The 23,620-nt window shown below is 55.9% G+C and overlaps 8 protein-coding genes and 1 pseudogene across 9 annotated transcripts; 5 read left to right on the top strand and 4 right to left on the bottom strand.

The window, feature by feature from the left end:
* Positions 1-315: 315 nt before the first annotated feature.
* BJ171DRAFT_567813 (uncharacterized protein) lies at positions 316-1,132 on the top strand. Its single transcript, XM_053113488.1, has 3 exons — positions 316-379; positions 449-534; positions 599-1,132. The coding sequence occupies exons 1-3, from the start codon at positions 370-372 to the stop codon at positions 872-874; spliced, it is 372 nt and encodes a 123-aa protein (XP_052966843.1). The 5' UTR covers positions 316-369; the 3' UTR covers positions 875-1,132.
* On the top strand, positions 903-975 carry BJ171DRAFT_t125 (annotated as a pseudogene). The gene has a single exon. The product of its transcript is annotated as a tRNA-OTHER (tRNA).
* A 5,903-nt stretch (positions 1,133-7,035) lies between the features above and the next one.
* Positions 7,036-9,969, top strand: BJ171DRAFT_89316 (uncharacterized protein). The gene is made up of 3 exons (XM_053115964.1): positions 7,036-7,463; positions 7,712-9,735; positions 9,951-9,969. Exons 1-2 carry the CDS (start codon positions 7,115-7,117, stop codon positions 9,664-9,666), a joined length of 2,304 nt encoding a protein of 767 aa, XP_052966842.1. The 5' UTR covers positions 7,036-7,114; the 3' UTR covers positions 9,667-9,735; positions 9,951-9,969.
* Positions 9,970-10,983: 1,014 nt separating this feature from the next.
* On the bottom strand, positions 10,984-12,354 carry BJ171DRAFT_598795 (uncharacterized protein; the record flags this gene model as incomplete). The annotated part of the gene is made up of 3 exons (XM_053114872.1): positions 10,984-11,440; positions 11,556-11,809; positions 12,001-12,354. The coding sequence occupies 3 exons, from the start codon at positions 12,352-12,354 to the stop codon at positions 10,984-10,986; spliced, it is 1,065 nt and encodes a 354-aa protein (XP_052966841.1).
* A 224-nt stretch (positions 12,355-12,578) lies between these two features.
* BJ171DRAFT_581446 (heme peroxidase) lies at positions 12,579-14,732 on the bottom strand (the record flags this gene model as incomplete). The annotated part of the gene is made up of 10 exons (XM_053114104.1): positions 12,579-12,821; positions 12,917-12,970; positions 13,054-13,094; positions 13,265-13,421; positions 13,531-13,621; positions 13,743-13,782; positions 13,876-13,888; positions 13,995-14,094; positions 14,423-14,485; positions 14,620-14,732. The coding sequence occupies 10 exons, from the start codon at positions 14,730-14,732 to the stop codon at positions 12,579-12,581; spliced, it is 915 nt and encodes a 304-aa protein (XP_052966840.1).
* Positions 14,733-15,004: 272 nt separating this feature from the next.
* On the bottom strand, positions 15,005-15,280 carry BJ171DRAFT_423887 (uncharacterized protein; the record flags this gene model as incomplete). Its single annotated transcript, XM_053107631.1, has 1 exon — positions 15,005-15,280. A coding segment is annotated over one exon (276 nt), but the record flags the coding sequence as incomplete, so codon positions are not given.
* A 970-nt stretch (positions 15,281-16,250) lies between these two features.
* BJ171DRAFT_89284 (ras guanine nucleotide exchange factor domain-containing protein) lies at positions 16,251-21,541 on the bottom strand. Its single transcript, XM_053115963.1, has 9 exons — positions 21,251-21,541; positions 20,447-20,707; positions 20,092-20,196; positions 18,531-19,934; positions 18,045-18,343; positions 17,817-17,970; positions 17,409-17,669; positions 17,161-17,250; positions 16,251-17,021 (listed from the first exon to the last, which is right to left on the bottom strand). Exons 1-9 carry the CDS (start codon positions 21,443-21,445, stop codon positions 16,476-16,478), a joined length of 3,315 nt encoding a protein of 1,104 aa, XP_052966838.1. The 5' UTR covers positions 21,446-21,541; the 3' UTR covers positions 16,251-16,475.
* A 688-nt stretch (positions 21,542-22,229) lies between these two features.
* On the top strand, positions 22,230-23,116 carry BJ171DRAFT_598793 (cytochrome b5-like heme/steroid binding domain-containing protein). The gene is made up of 2 exons (XM_053114871.1): positions 22,230-22,492; positions 22,677-23,116. The coding sequence occupies exons 1-2, from the start codon at positions 22,313-22,315 to the stop codon at positions 22,770-22,772; spliced, it is 276 nt and encodes a 91-aa protein (XP_052966837.1). The 5' UTR covers positions 22,230-22,312; the 3' UTR covers positions 22,773-23,116.
* On the top strand, positions 22,676-23,374 carry BJ171DRAFT_89247 (uncharacterized protein). Its single transcript, XM_053115962.1, has one exon. The coding sequence runs from the start codon at positions 22,881-22,883 to the stop codon at positions 23,244-23,246; it is 366 nt and encodes a 121-aa protein (XP_052966836.1). The 5' UTR covers positions 22,676-22,880; the 3' UTR covers positions 23,247-23,374.
* The last annotated feature ends 246 nt before the right edge of the window (positions 23,375-23,620 follow it).

Raw genomic sequence — 23,620 nt, 5'->3', positions numbered from 1 at the left:
GAGCAGCCAGTCCTCATTGCCCACACTCGGAAGGATGTCAAGGTCAAATCCGAGATCAATGTCGTCACAAGGACACCGAACAGCCCACCGACTCCCCGAACTCCAAGACCATCACCTTGCCTCCACACCACAGTGCCCTGCCATGATGGCCCATGAAAGATGATGAAGTGTCAAAGGCGAGATTGTGTGCTGGATTGACCAGAGTTGATTGCATCGCCACCCGGCTCCAACCTGGATCCACCCTGGCTCCATTTGGCTTCGCTGACAAGGTTGATTCCCCAAAACTGGTGGCGTCTCCCTGCCTTCTCATTCCCCCTCGCCTTCTGTCAATCTGCCTTCCATTGACATCGCCTGTCCTGAGACTCTGCAATGTCGGGAGGTGAGTGCCGCATCGTGGCAGGATGGTGGACACTTGCACAGCAGCTGACTGGTGGCTTGCCCTGAACAGACGACTTTGATGCTTTCCTCAAACGATATGGACTGGAGAGAAACAGGCAATGTCTGCTGGACAACGAATACGACACCATCGACTCGGTATGTGCTGATGAGGTGGTAGAGTGTGGCCGCTGCCCGATGGCTGATACCAATCCCCATCCAGATCCTGGATATGCCGGGCGAGGAAATGAGTGCAATCGGTCTCAAGTTTGGAGCAATCACCAAGATCAAACGAGCTCAGCGAGACCACAACCAACAAGCCATCACAACTCCCACTGCCCCTCCAGTCGTTGCCATCTCTACCTCGATCCTCACTCCTGCCTCCACGGAGCGAGAATACAACCCGCCTGTCCTCAATCCACGATGGACTTGCGCCAGCGGCTTCCATATCCACGACATCTTCATCAGGTTTGTTGGTGGCGCTTGTTGTTGCGCGTGATCCATTCACATCAGTCTCGCATGTAGTCGGTGGTTTGCGCATTGGGAAGCGCGCACCGTCTTGCAACGTGATGCCGCGGGTTCGACCCCCGTATCCCACCATCGGGGCGCAACATTGGCCGCCCTTGGAGGAAGGGGTCCGTCCCCATCTGGTGATAGCAGATGACGCACGAGCTCCTTCAGAGTTCGTGCCGAGCGTGCCGGTGGGGCCCAGCCTCTTAAGACTTTGGTCGTTAGTGGTTCGTTCCGAACTTTTTTTATGAAGAGCGAGATGCCGGGGACCACGGGGTCCTGATGGCTAGTGCGCCGCCACGGCGGCGCACAATAAAGAAAGAAAAAAAAAAAATCCATCTCGCATCCATCTCGCATCCATCTCACCGATATTACATCCGTCCAGCTATCGCGTGGCCAGTGAGGAGGTGACTGCTGTCAAACTCCACTCGGCCCTCAGTGCTGGTCGTGTCGGCGAGCAGCACCCCTCCCATGTCTACCTGGACGCCCGATGCCTCGAGAACGGACTGGACTGGGAAGATGGCTTCATGAACGGCCTGGCCAACTCCAAGGTCATTGTCGTCCTCCTTTCCGAGGCTGGACTCGAGAGAACCAAGACTGCCGACACTTGCCCAGACAATCAATTCCTCGAGGTGAGTGTCGTCGATCCAGTCCAGCACCACCATCACCATCCACTCGCCATCTACTCACCAATGATCCTGTCCCAGATCGAGCTGGCTCTGAAGCAGATGAAGGAGACCCAGAACACCCGCTCACCCGTCCAGATCCTCCCGATCCTCATCAAGTCCAGTGCGATGATCAATGGCACCAAGTACACCAGAGACTGGTTCCCCAACAAGAACGACTTTCCCGATGCCATCCACTGCCACAAGTCCAGTCCCTCCAACCTGCACCAGATCAGCCCTCCCCTCACTGTGCGTCAGACTCTCGAGGAGTTGCTCAAGCTGCAGGCGCTGATTGCTGCCGACGACTATGCCGTCACTAAGTGAGTGTGTCTGTGTGGGACTTGCTGATGGCATTCGTCTCATCCATCAATCCATTGATGCAGACCATCCAGATGCTGACTCACACATCCACAGACTCGTCCCCGAGATCCGTGAGACTTGGAAGAAGACCAACCTCGTTGCCACCGTGCCAACTTATCTCCCGACTGGATCGACTGTCCTCACTGCCAACGAGAACCACGCCCTGCGACTCCTCCTTGATCCCATCGACTCAACTTTAGATAGACGGGCACTCGAGAAGCTATATGTCGAGGGCACCCGCCAGTGGCTGTTCGACCAAACGACCGAGTGGGTCAACCAGGATACCACCGACACTGTCCTGTGGGTCAATGCCGTCGCTGGTGTCGGCAAGTCTGTCGCTGCCGCCCAGATCGCCAACATCCTCCAGGCAAACGCACAGCTGGTGTCGGCGCTGTTCCTCAAGTACAACGACACCCGCAAGAGCGATCCGCGAGTTGTGTTGAACACCATCGCATACGGTCTGTGCAAGTGGTACTCACCGATCGGCCGCAAGTTGCTCGAGGCTGGCCACACCAAGGACAGTCTTGACAAGATGAGCATCCCCGATCTGTTCAAGGCCGTGATCGAGGAGCCACTCGAAGCCATCGGCGAATACAGACCCAAGGGATCGGTGATGATCCTGGTGGATGCACTCGACGAGTGCTCTCCGCGCGACCAGCTGCTCAGCCTGCTTGCCTGGCGGTTCGTTGAGCTGAACAAGACCCGTCCGTGGCTCAAGCTGCTGCTGACATCCCGTCCCGAAGAGGACATCACGGCAGCATTCGATGGAGTCCCGACCAAGACGATCGAACCCTCGAGCGAGGAGAACGTCCGTGACCTCGAGGTGTTCATCCGCCACCGACTGCGAGTGTATGACACTCTCACTGACTCGGACCGCACCAAGGCAGTCGCCATCCTGCTGGACCAGTCCAAGACATTCGTGTGGATCAACCTGATCCTCAACACCGTCGATGCAGCATCCACCGATGGCCCAGTGACACTCGCCATGATCAAGGACATCAACGACAGCGCCGCCGATGTCGGGCAGCTGTACAACAAGACATTCGCCAAGATCCACTCGCAGTCGAGCCACCCGGCCGAGCTGGTCACGGTGGTGTCGGCCATCGCCACGGCCCAGTCGATTTTGACCCCACAGATCATCGCTGATGTGTTTGGACTCGAGATCGGCGTCGTTCGCGAGTGTCTCAAGAGCCTCAGTCTGGTCCTCGATCCAGGCGCCAACGGACTGGGTCCCCGAGACAGCCAGTCCACCAACACCGAGGTCAAGTTCAACCACAAGTCGGTGGCAGACTATCTCCTCGGCGATGCATCGACTGGCCATCCGTGGCATGTGTCGACTTCGTTCCACACGGTGTTTGCCAAGGGATGTCTCGGAGTGATCCTCTCGCACGAGCCGGTGATCAACATCTGCGATATCTTCGACTTTCACGACAAGATCCCAGACCTCGAGGACAGAGTCGCAGCCAAGATCACACCGTCGCAGCGATACAGCGTCGCCCACTGGATCACACACTTTGTGTGGTGTGTGGACGGAGTGGCCGAGTCGAGTCCGGTGTGGCAGTCGGCTGAGACTGTCGATGTGGCAGCGGTGCTCACTCGGTTCGTCAAGACCCATGTGTTCTTCTGGCTCGAGTGTGGGTCGCTCACACATGTGGTCAAGCCGATCATCGAGCAACTGGCTGTGCTGCGAGGAGTGATCGCCAAGGCACCCAGCACCATCGTCGACGACACCACGAAGGAACTGGTCAAGGACACGTATCGATTCATCCGCGAGTTTGCCGACCCGATCATCAAGAGCGCATCACAGGTGTACAACTCGGGGTATGCATTCACACCGAAGGAGACGGCGATCTACAGGGCATATGCCGACCAACTCGAGGACAAGATCCCGTTCCTGGTCACGACTGGTCCAGCACCCACCTGGGATCCGTGTGAAATGACACTTGCTAGTCACAAGAACCGGGTGAACGCCGTGGCGATCTCTCCCGATGGCAAGTGGATTGTCACTGGCTCGGATGACAAGACTATCAAAATATGGGACTCCATCACTAGCCAAATGAAGCAGACTCTCCAGGCACACACCTGGCATGTTACCTCCGTGGCGATCTCGCCCGACGGCAAGTGGATTGCCTCTGGATCTGAAGACAAGACTATCAAAGTGTGGGATGCCGCCACAGGCCGGCTGAAGCACTCCTTTGAGGGGCATACAGGCGGTGTGACTTCCGTTGCTATCTCGCCCGATGGCAAGTGGATTGTCTCTGGCTCTGACGACAAGTCCATCAAGGTGTGGGATGCTACCACGGGCCATGTGAAACAAACTCTCGAGGGACACACAAGTGGTGTGACCTCCGTGGCGATCTCACCCGATGGTAACTCGATCAAGTCTCTTGACTGTAGCGACACTCAATTCATTTGGGTCAGTCGCGATGACCAGTGGGTTCGCTCCAATGAAGATCCCACTTCTTGTGAGGGTTCATTCAACCCTCCATGTAGGTCCCCATGGATCCAAATTGATGAAGATGAAGCACCTCGGTGGGTCCGCCACAGCACTCACCCATTCAAAATATCACACTCCCTTTTTGGAGATTGGTTACGACACACACTCATCCCATCAGGCGGGGTTGTGTTCATGTCCTGTGAACCCCACCGTCCAGTCATCATCTTGGTAAGTCAAGGTCACCCACCACTTCTCATTCTGGATATCGACTGACACATCCACCTCCACAGCCAATTTACCTCAACACCCCCGATATCCAAGCCGAAGTTTCGTGTTTCCGTAGGGCACTGGAGGATTGATGATTCCTGCCTTGAATAAAATTCAATAATTGCGTCAGTGATTAATAATTACAGCGATGATTTTCATGGACAGGTCGATGATTGCTTTTTAACATTTGCTAATGAATTCAAGAAGCCAAGCCATCAGTACCATGCGGCACCCGGCAGTGGGAGCTCAAGCAGACTCACACACACCTGGTACTGCCTATCGGTGCCTCAGCTGGCCACAAGGTCTGAGACCAAGCGGGTGAATTTATTCAGTTTGTTGTTTCAATAGCGCACTTTTATTTGTGCGCCTGCCCTCAGCATCACTGATACTCGGCAAAGTGTCGTTCTGGAAGGTGGCTATACGCCTCCTCCCCTGGGCTATCTGGAAGGTGCCTACATGCCTCCTCCCCTGTGCTATCCTTCTATGTGTAGGTGCTGCCCACCCAGCCAGGATCTTTGGTCAGCTTCATGAAGATTTGTGAGATCGTACCCCACAGAGCATCTACATCTGTGTCAGTTCTCACGAAGCGCACCATCCTCTCACTTCTGTCGTATCCAACATGGCTGAGGAGGTCGAGGATCTTGTCTATCGGCCCCACGCTGTCGTGGGTCGGTTCCTCCCACTCTGGGTGTTGGTCTTTGTACTGTCGGACCACCTCGTGGAGGCTTCCGTTTGGGTCAGCACATTCCTGAGCATGCGTTCTGTCGAGGATCACCGGGTCATTTGGGTCTGTCGTGCACTGCTTGCAGTGTCTCCTCCCGCCTTTCGGGTGGCCAGGGAAGCTTCCGAGTCTCCATCGGGCCGCGATGCAGTGCAGCCATCGGTCCATTTTGGATTTCTTGGCAGCCCACAGGCCCGACATGGTCGTCAGAGGCGAGCAGGCCGCCGTCAGCTCCTTCTTCCGGTCGAAACTGCGGGCGTCTTCGAGGTGCATCACCATTTTCAGAGGTGGGCCAGGTTCTTCAATCGTTCCTTCTGCAAAGAGCCACCTCATTGTTCCCAGGGGGTGCCGGGTCTTGACTTGTTCGAGGCGCTTCCAGTAGTCGTCCTCGTAGATGGCTGCTCCAAGGAAGATGGACTTGCGCTCTGGGTCCTGCGCGAGTGAATCGGAGCACCAGCGAGACCATCTTGTCGTCCTGGTCTTTCCGATCCTCCCAGACAGCCCGGTATTGAATCACCAGCTGTTTGAGGCGGCCCGACATTGATATGAGCCCGCAGTTGATGTGCATGGCTCCCCACGATGTGTTTCGGACCACTTTGAACAGCAGCCGTGAGGCAGTGCATCTGGGTTCGGTTGAGTGTCTTGGCTTGTTTGGCTTCGAGCAGATCGAGGGACAGGGCATACTCCATCGTCGGTCGGACAAAGGTCTTGTAGACCCGCACCAGCGATCTGGCGGTCATGTTGCCGAGGATGTATCCTTGCTTTGCGATCCGTTGAGCCACTACTTGGGCTGTCGCCGTCATCCTCTGGATCTGTCGGTCCATCTGGAGGCCGTTGACGTCGAAGGTGGCTCCGAGGTACTTGAACTCCTTTGCCATGGGCAGCGGCTGGCCGTAGAGTCGGAGGCCGGTTGCTCGTTCAGGATTGCCCTCGGAGAAGATCACTTCGCATTTGGGCGGCGAGAACTTGTATCTGTTGTCGATACTGTGCTGTTCGCAGATGTCCGAGCAATCTCTGTGCTTGTCCGGGTCTGCAGATCAGTGCGCCGTCGTCGGCAAACCACAGCGAGTTGATCTGGATGTTGATGCCGCGGGTGGTCGTCAGGGTCGTTCCTCCCTCTCCTCAGGAGTTTCGGGAGGTCGTCAATGAAGGCGCTGAAGAGCAGAGGGCTCAGGACCGATCCTTGGATCAGTTCCTTCTGCAGCTGGACTGGGTTCGGCTGTGTGCCATAGCCACTCCTTGCTGGGATTCTCGAGGGTCAGCCCATCCTCCATCATCGGCTGAATGGACGTCTTGAAACCCTCGCCACCGTTTTGAGTATTCACCCACCCTCGTTCAATGCCTCACCAACCTTTCACAGCGCCTTTCACACATGTCCAGAATGTTGCCGCCAAACTCCTCACACAATCTCTGGCGTGGGAACCATGACAACCAGACAACATGGCGACGGAGCTGTCGAGCGGAATGTCTGAACTGTTGCGCAGCAAGCGAAGCAGGGTATCCAGAGCGAAGCAGCATCTCGGACCAAGCACAAAACCGCCATCCTCGTTCCCATCCCACTCACACCATCCGCCAAGCCAAGCCAATCCAGCATGTCTCAAAAACGCACCCTCGGCTGTGATCTCACAGACAGCAGTCCCGCCAAGATCGCCCGCCTCGATACGAGTCCACATACTGTCGCCGAGACCGGTCCACCCGGCAACACCCATTCCGGCTATCCCAGCCACGTTTGTGCCTTACTCGCCTCCCACGACATCCTCACGATCTTGATCTGCAACGATGCCTTTGTCGCAACCATCGGCATCGCGACTCTGGCTCTCCTTCCTCGCCTGGCGCCAGAGTACAAGGACATCCTCTCGCTCGTTTCCGAAGATGGGAGGCTCCGTGTTGTTCAGTCTCACATCGATGGCAGGGCATCTATTCCCAACTCCAAGAGAGCCAAGTTCTGCGATGTTCTTAACAGGACCAAGGAATTCATCGATGCCAACGACTTCCTCCAGGGAGTCTTCTTCTTCCTCACACGCAGGAACGGATATCCAGCGAGCTTTGAGGCATATCAGAAGGAGCTGCCTCTCTGGTGGGCAGCTGCCAGATCAGAATTGCTTCGGTGCATCATCAACCACGAGAGGTATGGTTTAGGTCTTCAGTATCCATTCTCCAATTACGATCTGGAGGTGGTCCGAAATGAATCTTTCGAGTCTTCCGATGACCTTCGCTCCCTTAGCCCACAAGACCAATTCAAAATACTCGACAGTTCCATTTTGTTGCTGCCGTCATATAGACGCTCCAGGATAATTAATATTGGACACAACCCGTACGCACTATTTCTGAACATTGTCCGATTCGATCATCACCCATATCACACCGACGAACAAGTGTCCAAGCTCCTCCCACACGAAGTGTATTTTCTTCAAGATGCATCTCATGCGCCATGTATCAGATTGGTCGACTGCGGAGTCTCGGTGTTTTCCGACTGGCCAGAGATCTCTCACCGCATCAGAACTCTCATCATTGATAACTCAACCAACGAAGTCACGGACTTTTCTGGCTTTCCCGAGATGCAACAACTCGAGTCTCTGACGATTCGGTGCAATATTGCCACTCTCGAAGGAATGCCGAATACCTTGCCGAACTTGACTCTGCTCGATTTATCCGAGTGTGCGAACATCCAGAGCCTCAACGGACTGTCACGGATACCAAGTGTTATCAGAGTGAGGCTCCCTCCACTCATCGAGAACATCGAACCTCTTTATCAATACTTTGGCCAGCTTGAGATGTTGGATCTGAGCCGCTGCAGTCGAATCACATCTCTTGTTGGGTTTCCTCCGTTGCGAAAATTGAATGAGCTCAGACTTCCAAGATCCATCCAGAGCCTGTATAGATTTCCAAGCCAACTGGACTCGCTCACGGACTTGAACATGTGGACATGCGATCGACTCATGTCGCTCGAGCGACGACCACCGATGCCGGGATTGAGGAACATCCGGCTTCCTCAATCGATCTGTCTGAAGAATGCTGTTGATATCATCCATTGGTTTCAACAATCACCCCAATGGAGGAGTTGTTCTGCGAAGGATCGATCGCACAATGTCCGTCTAGCATTCCACCAATTCTGGACATTGCTGAGCCTGGTATTCATCGATGCATTATCGGAGGCGAACCTATCAAACCAGTGCCTCAATGTGCATATGGAGGAACCAAGCGAGCTCCTTGATCATTTCTTGAGGACATCAGGAGACGAGAACTTTAATGAACTAATAGGAGACACTCGCACGGCAATGGATATATCAGCAGGATTGAATATTCAGTTGCTGGGCATCGATCGAGGCAGAACATACATCGGATGCTACGCTCTGGATTATGACTCCATGCTGTCTGTGCTGGAGATTCCCACAGGGCTGGTGAACTGGAAATCTCCCTTGACGAAAGTCACAGTCCACTCTCAATCCCTTGAAAGTTGTCATCGTGAGAGCAACTATATACTGCGCATCGACCAAACGGCAGAAAAGATGGTCTGGAGGGACAGTAAAGCCGAGTGTCTAGTGGGAATGCCACCAAGATTCGATTATATAAAGCACTTGGAGATCGGCTGGAATAGTCTCAAGTCTCTCAGAGGCATGCCCGAGATGCATTTACTCGAAAAGCTCACTCTCAGGGCAGATGTTGAGGATCTTCAAGGACTGCCGCCAGTGCTTCCGTCCCTCATGCATTTGGATATAAGTGATTGCGCTCGGCTAACGTCGCTCAAGGGAATGCCCGAGATGCCCAAATTGACAACATTGATACTGCCTCCACTGATACGGAGCCTGCAAGGACTGCCCAGGATCCTCTGCTCGCTTCAAAGCATTGATCTCTCAAGCTGTTCTGAGCTTGCGTCGCTCAAGGAGATTCCTTATCTCCCCAACTTGAGAAAACTGATAACTCCCAGGGGACTGAAGACCTTGGACATACCCCTGAATCACATCAGCTCGCTTGAAGAGCTCCATATGTCGTACTCGTCAAGTCTCGAGTCACTTGATCGCTTTCCATACACACCCAAATTGAAGATTCTGTGTCTGAATGGTTCATTTTACAACCTCCGTGGACTGCCAAGCTGTATGCCGTCGCTTCAGATCCTCTACGTATTGTGTCCCTTGCTTACGTCGCTCGAGGGATTCCCTGCGTCCCTGATGAGGCTCTTGGAACTGAATCTATACTCATGCACGAATTTGCGATCGATCGAAGGACTCCCACGCATGCCTCTGCTCCAGAAATTGAGATGCAGCGGCATGCCGCAATCAATATTCGATGAGTTAGTCGGCCCGACTGAGGAGCTGATTCACCGCAACTGAGCGTATCTGGATGAAGTCCTCGCTTCATCACACTATCATCGATCAGCCTCAGTCCAGATGGTGACGGAAGTAAGGCCGGTTGAAGAAGAGAACAACCTGGGTGGTGCTTGAGTAGTAGTGGATTCATCGATAGCGCTCTGTTGATGCATCGTGCTGCGGCCGCTTTCCCGGAGCAAATCTTGGGTTCGTTTATGTGGCAGTATGAAATGACCTACTAGTACAACGCCTCGGTGTATCGGATTGCTCTGGCACATCAATATATCAGTATATATAACACACCTCAGGGGATTGTGGACAACTCAGTGATGAGGTCATGGTCTGGGGTGCAGCCAAAGAAAGCCACACCGACATCATACCGACAGCTGGTCCTGATCCTTTCGACCAAAATGTTGACGATGCTCCGGACACGGCTCCAGATGCCGCTCAAGATCTTGTGCCCAGTCGCTGCTTGCAGTTTGATATCTCAGGAAAGGTTGAAGAAAGAGCGAATGGAGAGCCGACAGGCCCATTTCTTTCTCTTTCTCGGTTGGAATTTCAACGCCTGGATTGAACAGGGTGATGAGTCCGCATCCGAGGTGCATCGCTCCATAGGATGTGTTCCGCACCACTCTGAAGAGTCGAGTCAGACAGTGCATCTGTGCTCGTCTGAGTATCACGGCTTGCTGCTTCGTGAGCACTTCGAGGGTCAGTCCATACTCGAGCATGGGCCGAACGAAGGTCTTGAACACCCTCGTCACCGTCTTGGCCGAGTATCGGCCCAGGCTCATTCCGTGCTTCACCAGCTTGTCGGCGGCACCTCTAGCCTTGTGGGTGAGGTTCTGGATCTGGCGGTCCATCCTGAAGCCGTTGATGTCGACGATGGCTCCGAGGTACGGAACTCCTTGGGCATCAGTCTCGGCGAAGCAAATTTGTGCCATCCTTCGTGAAATGCAGCAAAAACAGTTTATCAAGCACCCGTCACGCGTATCGGTTCATATTCAAGCGAGTCAGTGCCCCCTCGTAGGCAGCACATCCTCTAATTATGATGGTGCCGTCCGTAAGCCCACCTCAATTCGCCAAGGCCCGATTGGCTGCGCTCCTGGCCATAGCGAAAGCATCATGTGCGTTTTCGGATCCCCACCATATTTCCTTGCTCATGAACGTTGAGCTTATCAGCCTCGATGATGTGTATTGTATGGCTCAATAAAGGCTCGCTGCATACAGTGGCGACTCGTTGGAACGCCGATGCGGATTTAGTCGGATGGCTGCCGACAAAGATCGATCAGGGATTCATAGAAAGCGTACCCGATGGTGTTGAAGCACTTGGGACAAAGCCGCTCAAAGACAGCCAACCCAGCCGCCGTTGATCGCGCACTTGGTCGGGCTGGGGCAGGTGTTGGAATAGGCCCAGTGAAGGGTGCTGTCGCAAGTGAGAATCATCGTGGGAGTATTCACATCGCAGCCATAGGAAGCGACCTTGGTGCATGGACCGCCAAGGACAATTGAGGCAGAGGTGCTGCTGGGAGAAGCTGAGGTGGTGGTAGTGGTGGTAGTGGTGGTGATAGCAGGGTTGACGACGGTGATAACGGTCGAGTCGGTGACTACCAGGTTGTTCTGGGCAGCAGCGTCGCCGATACGAACAGCAGAGCCCGCAAGCGTAGCAGTCACTTGGTAGGTTCCGACTGGAACGCCATTGGGAATCCTGAACGAGTATCCGAGGCGGCCGAGACGGAAGACCGAGATACCAGTGTCGACACCATAGGTTGACACGGACTGGGTCGAGCGCAGAGCGATACTGCATATGAGAGGGATTCAGAATGTCATGTCAGTGGCACAATGGACCACAAACAGCCGCTGTGTCAGAGATGGCGATCGCAGGATAGACGCGCAGTAATTACAGAGATACTCACGTAAAGGTCAGGTTGGCGCCGTTGAAGCTTTCGGGCAGATCGGTGGTCATGCCGACGGTGACAAAATGGCTGGGACTGGTTTCGCCAAGCTGGTAGGTATCACCGTTGGCGCCATATCCGCTGTGGGCAGTGCTGATGGAAATCGACGAGTAAACCGGGTTGGTGGGCTGCTTGGCGATAGCCAGATCAGCGGCGGTCGTGTTGGTGTAGACGACGGTGCCGTTCGAGAGAGTAGCGGTGGCCCAGTACAAGCTCTGTGGTCGGCGTCCAGGGGATATGGTGAATGACGTGAATGCTATACAAGAAACTCGGGCAACAGCGGCCGGGCTTGCGCAGTAGCTTGACATCGACCGTCGCGGCTAAGCAACTCGGTTGTCCCACTGCGATGAGAAACCTCTGTGATGAGGGGTCTACCACTGGAGCACTACAGTTGCAAAAAACTTACAACAGAGGGACCGACAGGTACATTCAAGTTGAAGGCAATCCACGAAAAGATGCCATAGGGACTGTCAATGTTGGCATTGGATGGATGAGGTGCACCTAGATTAAGGATCTGGCTGGAGACGAACTGGCCGTCCTTGTCGAGGTAGCGCAGCTCGGCACCGGTGACATTGGGTGCATTGTTCTTGGTGGGAAAGAAGACCTTGAGACGACCACCAAAGCCCTGCGATGTGGTGCTATTGGCTTCGACCGTGAGATCGCTGAAGCGAGTGGTGCGGAATTTGAGCACAGGGCCGAGTTGGACGTTGCTGGGCACTCGCTCGGTGAGCTTCTGGAAGACGGCGGCGCACGCATCCATAAAACTCGCGGGATTGCTTGCGAATCTTGGGGGTCATATCGAGAGTCAGAGTCAGCACTTGAGTGGTGGGGCGCATGATAGCGCATGGGTGACCCAAGGTCAGAGGAGAGCAGCGACGCAGCATCCAGGGCCAGAATCGTGACCACGGGATAACCACTGCGGCTCCGGCAGCAACCGAGGGTAAGTGCTTTCTGAGAGTCTAATGTGCTGTTACGCTCAATGACCTACCCAATCATGGTCGCGTTTCCATCCGAGTTGAAGATGTCAAAGTCAGATCGCTGGGCGGCAGTGGGTCCGTTGACAAGAGCGTTGGGGGTGGTGCTGTTTAGGTAGCTCACGGCCACGTCGTTGTCGAAAACAAAGGGAGTATGATCGAAGGGCACGGTGGGCTGTCCCTTGACCAACTCGGGTTTGTCGACACCATGGACTCGTCCCACAGTGTGTCCACAGGCAATCAGGCTGATCATCTAGCCGTCGATAGAGATGGAACCCACACACTCGAGTCAGCCGATGTATTGGATATTCGAAGCACGATAGAGGGTCAAATGAAGGAAATGCTTACCTCTTGCTTGGTAAAGCCCATGCGCGAGAACTGATTGGTGTGAGTGGTGACGTTCTCGGGACGTTGAAAGCAGGATTGTTGGCAGTCGTGGCGTCGATGCGGCCGAAGCGAACCGGCACAGTCGGGCCGCCACAGACCTTGATAGACGCAACCGCAGCAACGACGAGGACGTCGGCGACTGATGCCGTTTCAACAAAGATGCATGAGTTGATGAGCATTCCATGGGGCACATGAGTTGGACTATTCCATCACTGTATGATAGTCTATCATGGACAGCCGACAAGCCGGCACTGCAACGCAACCGCCTGGATCGACTAGGGGATTCAGTATGCCACTCAGCGGTCTTACACGAGATGCCGACGGGCTTGGGCAGCAGGCCGATCGTGTCGCGAATGGCCGAGCCAACATTCTCGGGTCGAGTGGTCTCAAACTGGACAGATGCATCGCATCCGCCAGTGCCGGTGCTAGCATCATAACTGGCACAGTCGTGGAAGAGGGTGCGGATCTGAGGTTTAGAGAAATCGATACGGAGTGAGTATGCCACACTGGGAGCCATGGATTGCCCTGGGATGCCTTGGAAGTACCAAGACGCATCGGATTACAACGACACTCACCCATTCGGGAGCGTTGGCAACAATATCGTTTGTGGGGTTAGTTGGGCCTGGGCCTCCGGGGTTAACAATGCCAAGGTTGTCGTCACAGGTCCTAGTCAGCGATAAGCAAGCCAAGTCGGTTAGAGTCCGTGCCTCAATACACATGGACAATGTTCTTGCATCATCTCAATGACGATCGTCAAAGCAGCCTCGCGCACAGTGAAAACACATACTGGATGAAAATTCCGACGGCCCCATAGCCCGAGCGAGGGTCTGTTGGTTCAAGTGAGTTAGTGGAGACACGATCATCACAGCGGCGCTCAAGCTCTCCGACAGCGCTACACGCATGCAAACGCCATGCCATACCGATTAGCATGTCCTGTAACAATTTCGAGATGGAAGGGTGAATCAGTACAGTAGCAGCGATGAGGTCGACGGCCCTGAGCATTTCGGATCCTGGCCGGCTGGGAGGGCACAAACGGTACCTCGATAATGTCATAGTAGGTTGCGGGAGTAAATGCACTGTTGACAACGGCGGCCAGGGCGCCGAGAGCCAAGACGGTCGGGAGGGTGTGCAGCATCATCCTGTCGATTTCACGCGGGTCTTGCTGCTGTGATGAGCTGGGAGGGCCGGCCCGAATGGCAGCAATTTATTCGCCAAGCCAGGCATCAAATTTGCTTATCCTCTATCGGGACAGAACGCACACGAGCAACGGCTCTCGATCCGCAGTCGCCATGGAACAGGTGTTGCCGCCATTGCCTCATCAGCTCTGTCTATCGAGGCGTCCTTTGCATATCTTGTGAAATCTCTCCCCGAGGCGAGCAGTCGGACCAATTGGCCAGCAGGCTCAATCTCACCAATCATCGAATCGGCCCTTGGCGCGGCCCGGCGGCGAGGCAGCCAAACTCCTACACATGGCCGCCGTCTGGCACCAGAGGCAAATTTGGCGTGCGATGGTTGGATGGCGCCTCGCCCCTGTATTTCGTGCGAGGGCGGCGTCGAGTGTCAGCCAGCAGACAAGGCCGCACTGGCTCAGCTTGCCAGCATCGGAAGATGGGCTGCGTCGGCTCGGCGTCCCGTTTCTTCTCGTTTAAGCTTGCAGATGTTACAGGACCAAGACGTGTTGCATGAGCGACGTCTCTTCCGGCCTTTCGTTCTTGATGATCGCGAGGAATCCGATGCCAAGGAGGGAGGTTACCACGACCCACAGAGCTGAGCCCATGATGGATCCTATGGTGGACAACGCCTGCGGGGCGGCGGAACAGTGGTGTGCCCTGTGGGTCACAGAGGCAGGACCACCCACACTCATAGTTAAGCCGGTACTTGTTGCCTATCATGGCTGCATTGATATGGTGGCAGGAAGTGGCACTCGACAGGATCCGAGGATCATGGCTACTTGCCGTGCCTCATGAGACAGTTGATGGGTCGTTGATGGCCCTGGTCGGCGGACTGGCGAAGCCAAAAGGCAGCAACGTCGGTGTCCTTAGTGACACACTAGCCATAATAATACCAGGCGCCGAGGCAAAGTTGTCCATATCCATTAACCCCCTCGGCGGACTTGCGATACCACTCGACGGCCTTGGTGCAGACCTTGGTGACTCCGTGTCTAAAGTGGAAGGATCCGCCAACCATTCGTTGTCCGGATGAATTGCCTTGGTTTGCTGACTTGCCGAACCACTCGAATGCCGTCATGTAGCTCTGCGATACTTCCCAGCCACAGTAGAAGCACATTCCCAGCCAAAACTGGCTGTCACTATGACCATCGTTGGCGAGTTGCAGAGTCTATCCAGAAATAAACGGGACACTTTCCCTTTCTGGCTTCAGATATCTGAAGGCCCCAGCGAGCAAGCCGTGAGATTGTTTCCCGTCTTGGTTGGCAATCTCTTTGTTTTGGTTGGTTTCGGGAGCATGGTCTTGAATACACTCGGTCGATCTCCTGTGGCGATGATCGACTGGCATACCGAGATCATGTTCCGTGAGGCATTGATGTCTCGATCCCACAGCGTATGGCAGCTTACACAGCTCCGGACAATGTGTGGTTTCTCGATATCAAGATGGTGCTGTGCTTGGCCATGAATGCGATGAGTGGTGGGTGTATTCAGGTTCCAGATAAAAACACTGTCCTGGCTCAAAAACAGGGAGTCCCATTTCATTTGGAAACGATGTAAGCAATTCCACGCCTGCACCCAGTCCTTCCCGGTTCCAAATCCATTGAACAGACCAACGGCCATGCATAGTCACTCGCTATTGACACCATTCTTTGTCCGGAGAGACTGTATTGAGCAGATTTGACTCAAGATCCGAAGCCTCGTTTAACGAATGCAGGAGGAGAGGATGGAGAGGATGGAGAGGGGCAAACACAGCCGAAACAAGCTTGGGCAAAGAAAAAGAAATAGGAATACAGATGGAAGCGGGAAATGCATTCGCGATGGAGAGACTAGAGCGGCCTGAGCATGGAGGAACGGACAAATGCGTGCCATCCAAAAGATCGAGAGCAAAGAGAGCAAGAGACACATGGGAAAGAAAGCAGAGGCGAGCGAACGATAATGGTAAGGATGGATCAACTAATTAACGATTTAGGTAGCGAAATGGAAAGGCAATCGAAAGAGTGGGAGAGAGAGAGAGAGAGAATAGTAAATTGCAAGGGAAGTGGAAGAAAGAAGAGGGGAGAGAATATTGGCCGGCTCAGCCGCTGTGTCACTGGCCATCCCACTAGCAAAGCACCAGACGTCCAGGATCAGCTTATCGACACCATGAGCCACATTCCAAAGCGGCGGTCAGGCGAACGTTCGTGCTGATCAACACCACCGTGCAGTCACAGGATCATATTGTACATGGCCGTGCAGAAGCTCCATCGTGAGAGGGGGGGGGCGAAAGGATTTCAAGTATAAGGGCAACAAAGCTCCTTCCCCACCACCTCGACTTCCACTTCCGTATCCTCCTCCTCCTTCTCCTGTTGCTCGGATTAAATCAGACCGGCATCTTCGAGAAGTCGGATCTTGTTCTGAAGCTCGCGCTGGGCATCGTCGCCACGGTCCGAGTTCTCTCGAGGCTCCAGAAGGAGCGAGATTTCGTAGAGCTGCTCCTCGTTCTGGCGGCCGCTGAGCTCGATGGCATTGTTGAGGAATTCCTGAATCTCGGTTACCTCCATGAGCATGTACGGCTGCTGGAAGCGCTGGATCTCCAGGATGACCTTGTAGAGCTTGGCGTATTTGTCAAAGTTCAGGAGGGTGCCGTTGTTTCGGAGCTTGGGGTTGCCGTCCTCGATAAAGACAAGATCGGACAGATACACACCCACAAACGGCAGGCAAGGGGTGATGGCGTTGCGGATCGTGGCGCGATAGTCGGCGTAGTTGCGGCTCATGTCAATCGACAGCTTGAGATCATCAAAGAGCTGCTTCGACTTGGGCGGAAGCTGGTCCCACGTGCGCTTCAGGCGGCTGATGGTGGAGGACTGCAGAGCCACGAGAATGGCCATCAGGCTGTCGTAGTTCTGCAGCGCCAGGCATTGCTGGGGTTGGAAGCGTTGAGAGAGCGAGAGAGAAAGAGCGACGGGTATAGCGCAGCCACATACAAACGGGTGAGAAACAGACTGGAGTCGCAGTGGCACTGATCACAGTCCGACACAAGCCTCGGGGAAGGACACCCACCTCTCCGACCAAAACAAAGTGGTTGACGAGCTTTCCGCGTTTCTTCAAATCAGTTTCGGACAGGATACTCTCGACAATCCACGAGGTAATCTAGACGTCATCATCAGAAACACAAGACCGCGCGCCGCTCGACGTCAGCATTCTGAGCCCAGAGTCTCGTATAGAGATGACAGCTGCGTGTGGAGCGACAGCAGCGCAGCAGCAGCAGCAGCGGTGGTGGTGGTGGTGGCGTTAGTCATGGAACGCACCCTGTTCGACATGCGGCTCATGGCCAAGACGTGGGTGGCCACGCTGTTTTGCTTCTTTTGCCACTCCTGGTTGAGGAGCTCGATGGGCTCGATCTCGCAGAATGTGCGGTTGGCGATGAGAGTCATCTGGCGGGCTATCTCGACAGGAGGGATGTCGATCGTGGTGAAGCGGCGGAGGTTGCTCGGGAGCTTGACAGCAGGGCAATCGCTGGCATTGACGGCACGTTTGGAAACCAGCCGTTGGAGCCCCGATCCCTTCGTCTATATATGTGCCGGTGGGGATGCGTCAGTTGGACAAAGGGAAACAGGCGTGGCGGCGGCAACACGAGCAAGGGTGTAGCCCAGAGCGCCTTTTTACGTCGACATGTACTCTGTCGTGGGAGGCGGAGCATCGCCGTCGATACTTACGCGCTCGTTCACCAGTTCGCTCAGGCGCGCGGGCATGGGGATGCTGACACCCTCGCCCGGAGCCGACAGGAACTCTTGGAGCTTTGGCAAGATGGGCTTGTCAAAGTCGTCCGACCAGTACTTTTCGAGCCACAGCTTCAGCGCATTAAAGACACTGCATCGAGCCCGATAGAATCAGTGACGTGTTCCACTGCGAAGAGTCTTCCGAAAAAGCCCGCGGACACTCACCGAATGCGGATGGGGGTGGCCTTCTTCTCTGTCCAGATCTTGGTATCCTCTGGCGACAAGTTAGGCGGTGGCTGGATGCGGAATCGGGCAATCAGTGTTTCGAGGAGCTCTTCGGGCGTGGTAAAGGAATGCAGCATCATCAGGAAGCAGTTGGAAAAGTTGGAGTCGACTCGGATGTCGTGGATGGTGAGGCGCTCCACCAGGGCCTTGAGGGTTCCGCCGTTGATCTGGCCGTCGGGGGTGTGGGACAGCTCGTGGGGAGAGTAGTCGTACGACAGGTACCACTTGTCGCTCGTGGGCTACAGAGAAAAAGACAGCACGGACTCAACACCGAGGCGCTCAGCGGTGGCTGTTGGGTCCAACACAAAGGGACGGCGCACCGCAGGCGATTCCGGCTCCTCGTGCACGGATTCTTCACTCGACGATTGTGTCGCATGACAGAGGAGCAGAGCAGTCATAGACACACACACACGAGACAACACTTACATCCAAGCTGCCGCGACGACCCATATTGGGGCCAGCGACTTCATCACCAACGCCCTTCGAGAGCTTGGCTGCATTCAACGGCTCGCCCGAGATGCGCTTCGAGTTGTCGCGCGGTGGCGCCACCGTGGAGGCATCGACAGGCTTGGCCGGCGTACCCGTCGAGGCAGGTCGCTGGCTGTCCGACGGAGTGCGGACGTGCTGCTGGTAAGGGTTGAAGGTTGCTGGGGCAGAGGTGCGCGATGGAGCAGTGCCCTGCGGTGCCTTGACAGGGTTGGCCGGAAAAGTCAGGGACATGGCCCTGCGCTGGAGCTGGCTCAGCTCAGAGTCGTCCTCCTGCTCCAGATACTCAGCATCGATTTGCAAGTTGCGCTGCTCGATCAGCTCGCGCTGGTCGACGACGAGCTTGGTGGTGATCAGTAGATCGTCGAGGGTTTGGAGCACAACCGATGAGCATTCAAACAAGATCACCACGGCGTTCGGGGGCGCAAAGCTGTCCATGGCGGCGCGCGCGGCAGCAACCATGTCGTTGACAACAGCGTACAAGATATCCTTCTTGTACTGGAACTGGGTCAGGACGTCGTCGTGGGCCTCGTCCGGGTTGACGATCCTGATGTCTTCGATCAGGGACAGGAACTGACCAATCTCGGTCACGGCCATGCGAACCTGGTCGATCAGGACGCTGCTGACCCGGTTGTTCTGGGTCATCATGTTGACCAGGCGGGCGATCGACGTGATTGCCGACTCGGAGCTCTGGTCCAGCCGATTGACAAACTCGGACTCGGAGAGCTCGGCGCCGCGGACATCAAAGTCATCGACAATGTACTGGCGGATGGGCTGCAGCTCGAGCGGCAGCTCCTTGGCGGTGGAGACAAAGTGGCGGATGGCCATGAGCACTTGGCCAGCCATGTGGCGCAGCTTGCCGACGGCGTCTGGGGGAGGCCAGAGGCCCGAGGCAACCTTCGCAGCCAGAACCAGTCTCGAGAGCGACGTGAGGATCTGTTGGTGATGGGTGCGGAGCTGGCGGTTGTTCTGCATCACCACCGAGTTCTTGTTGATGGTTCCCGACGCCGCGAGCATGTCGCGGATGGCGCGGACGACCTGGTTGGTCTGGCTGACATAGAGAGCCTTGTTGTTGGACTTTGTGGAGTAGTTGAGGTCCGAGATGGCTCGCAGGATGTTGTCGACCAGGAGCTCCCAGGTGAGCGGCGCCTGGCCGTCGATCAGGGACTGAGGACCAGGGATCCACGAGTGCTGGCGCGAGGTTTCGGGGATCGGAGACTGGGACACAGGCTGGCCCGTGCTGGTGATCATGGCCACGGCGACGTTCTCGGGCACGGCTTCAAGTGTGTTGGAGGACCGGCGCACATCGTTGAGAATGACCTGGGAGCGGCGCTTGCTGACTTGCTGTTCGTGTCATGAGCACAGAGCTGTTTGTTAGCTGCGCGATTGGCAAAGGCAGAGCGAAATGCGATTGCAACCCACGCGGTTGGTACGATGGTGGTCCAAGGCAGGGTTCCCAGCCGACGGCGGTTCCCAACCGAGAGAGCATCGCGGCACGTACCGATTGGAGAACCTCTTGCAAGTCAAAGGTGGTGCGATTGGTCTGGACATTGAAATAGTACTCGACGCCTTGGGGAGTTGTCTTTCGTCCCCAAAAGGGGGGGAGCTATCCGCGGCCGACCCAGAGACGTTGATATGGATGGTTAGGGGCAGATCCGCGAGAAACAGTCGACCCGCAAGCAACAGTCGGTAGCGAAGAGAGGCACACGATATCGACGCAGGACGGCTTTGGGCAGGTGTCGAGACGCAAGGTCGATGCAGCTGATGGCAAGGCCGATGGCAAGGGCCGACGGGCGATAGATGCCACCGGGCGATCCACAAAAGCGCGATGCTGATCGACAGGCGAGGGACATTACCTGCACGGCTCCAGTGGCCGCAGGGTTTGCCAGGGGCGTGGCCGCCGCAGCAATCGGGCTCACATAAGTCGTGGCGTGCGCGCCCAGGGTCGGGGTCTGAGGAATGTCCAAGACCTTGGATTTGCTGTCAGAGGAGAGCGTTCGCTGGGGAAACTCGCCGCCGTCGTCCTCCTGACCCAAGTTCTGGGCCTCCATGATCATCTGCGACATTTGCTGGGTGACGGCCTCGACTTGGTTGGAGTTGGACCTCTGAGGGGCTGCCTGCTACATGTTGCATGTTGCGTTCGGGAAGATGGCGTCAGGACAGATGGATATGAAACCCCGACGGCAGTTGACCAAACGACCAGGACCAGCTCCAGGACCAAAAGCCAGGACCAAAAGCCAGGACCAAAAGCCAGGACCCGAAGGTATATGAGCAATAGAGTGAGGGTGCCCAGAGAAGCGACAGCAAAGCAAGTCGTGCAGTCATAGATCGTGTGGAAGAGAGCGACATCATGATTGGAAGGGGAGGGGAAGGCCGGTACAGGGGCAACATCATCGAGGAGAGTGCCACTGCGTCCTTGGGCTGAGTCGGCAATCCCAGCGCTCTTGATGGCCATCGAAGGGCCGTCCGATGCTGGCCAGGCCGCTCCTTTCCAGCGGCGGAAAGCGGCACGTTGGCGGATTGTTGTCCCTCCTCCCCCCACCCACCCAACCGAGCCGGACCCGACCCAACCCCAATCCCAATCCCAATCCCAATCCCAAGACCCGCTCCTCCGCCAGCCCCCGGACGCAGAATGTCCGCAAGCAGCATCAGCTCCTGACCTGTGGGACGTATTTCTTGACATAGTTGGAAGGGAACCAACCCTTCTGGCCGTCCTGGAGAGCGCCGTCCCACCAGCCAGAGGGATCCTGGGCGCAGACATAGATGATGTCGCCCCGGCGGAAGGAGAGGCAGGACGGCTCCTGGGAGGTATAGTTGTGAAGGGCAATCACCACATCGATATACTCTTGTTCCATGGAGGACAGGTGGCTCTTGGCAGAGATGTCTCAGGAGGCAGGGCGGATCGGACAGGGACCGAGAGTTGGTGACGGAAGTTGGCGGATGGAGCAGATGCGAGCCCAGAGCGAAAGGGCAGTTGGAGACCGAGGAGCCGACGCGGAGGCGATGGAGGAGGGGAAGCAGAGGCGGTGGATGCGCAGGTGAAGACAGTCAAGAGGAGCCCGGCGATGCGATGCAATGCGATGCGATGCGATGCAATCCGATCGGCCCGGAGATGGAGCGGTGGGCGGACGTGGGCAACGGAAGGAGCCGCTCGCGGCGTCGGCAGCGGTGGTGATGGCGAGGGTGAAATCGGCGACGACGAGGAAACTCCCAAAGGACGGAAAGGGGCGCCTTGGAGGCTGAAGCGAGAAGACGAGATCGGCGAGATCGGCGAGGTGGGGACAGAGAGCGCGCCAGGGGGGGCAGCCAGCCAGCCGGCAGCGGTACATATGATGTCATGTGTGCAGTATATGATATGATGTGTGAAATATATGATATGATCTGGGGGATATATGATATCATGTGTGCCGGGGATTCCAATGCAGCCCATGTCGACGGATATCAACGCAGCCGCCTCTCTCCCTCTCGCCGCCGCTGCCTCTCTCCGCTCTCGCCGAGACCGCACAAAGTCCGTGTCCAATTCGAGAGCGCGGTCGCACCAACAGCCAGCCGGATCGAGCCAAATCCTTGCTGCATCGCGGCACGTGCATCCCTCGATCTCCAGTCGCGCTCTCGGTTCGCCTCGCTTCGTTTGCCATGCCTGCATCCACCCACCCACATCATCCACCCAGACCCGCCGACTGTCTCTCTCCAACTCACCGGCCAGCCGCCCACATACCCTCATGAGCGGCAGCGACAGCCCTGTCTATTCGATCGCCGAGATCGCGGAGCACAGCACCATGAACGATGCATGGATCGCCCTCGATGGCGCTGTGTTCGATATCACGGATTTCCTCGACGATGAGAGCAACCATCCCGGCGGATTCACGCTGTTGAAGGAGCACCTCGGCACCGACATTTCGGTAAGAGACATCCTCGCAAAAGGCATCAGAAGGACGCTGTTCGATTTCTTGCCTCTGCCTTTCCTCCCCCCGCCGCCACAGGGTGACCCTGGCCTCGCTCTGACCACTGGCCGAGATCACTTGACACCATCCTGATTTTGCATCATGCTCCCTCGCATGATTCTCATCCCAACTCGCCGAGCAGACAGTGTTCAGGGATGATACCGTCCACCCCCATACCACCCAGGCCTTCGACATGCTCGAGATCTACTGGATTGGCCAGCTTGCTACCTATCTTTGAATCGGGCGGCTCGGCACCGCCAGTCACGGATTCAGTCCGATCTGATCCGATCAACTCGGACTAGGCCTCCTGCATGGGTCCAGCGCCCACGAGCCCGCAACGCAGTGCATGGCACCTGTTCGCAAGCGGCGAGGTGTTGTCCAGGCCTTTTGGATCCAGCCGGGATTGACGGGGCGCATGACACAGGTTATGCCGCGCTGTGCCCTGGTTCATGGCATGGTATCAGCCGGCCGAGCCTTGGGCACACCATCTCACTGGCTCTTCGCAATGACTCCAAGGTCCCAATACCAGCAACTGCAATTGTGGAGATTGGTGGTGATGGCAATGATGGCGACGAGGGTTGTGGTCGTTTTGGTTGATAGTTTCTTCATTGCTCAAATGGTACATTCAGAATATAGGCGACAAGTATATCAAACAGGAGAGCAAAATAGGCGACGGAGGGCAAACGGAGAGGGGGAGGAGGAGGACGTGTGAGAAGCGGCGGCACATGGGAAATGGGTCATCGGGTCCTATTTTCACAGTTCTTGGGTGGAGAAAAGAAACCAGGGAGTGGCCAGCCGTTCATCCAGGATCGACATTGGGGAAGAGTCCAAGTTGCATCACGAACCGGGCTGGTGAGAGCTGGTAGAAAGCATCGCAGAGAAGAAGAAAGGAGACAAATATCGAATAAACCCGACACAGGCACCAGCACCAGAGGGAACACATCCACACCCTCAAGATACCAGGGCACAGAGAAGCAAGTAAGCAACCAGAAGCATTCACAGAAACACCGAGGCAGGAGCAGCGAAACAGCAATGCAGCAGGAAAGGCAGCGAGGGGAGGGGAACAGCGGCGCAGACTCGGTGTCA

The sequence above is a fragment of the Polychytrium aggregatum genome (assembly GCF_025602895.1).
Source record: "Polychytrium aggregatum strain JEL109 chromosome Unknown BJ171scaffold_17, whole genome shotgun sequence".
NCBI lineage: Eukaryota > Fungi > Chytridiomycota > Chytridiomycetes > Polychytriales > Polychytrium > Polychytrium aggregatum.
This window is presented reverse-complemented; position numbering and strand designations above follow the sequence as displayed.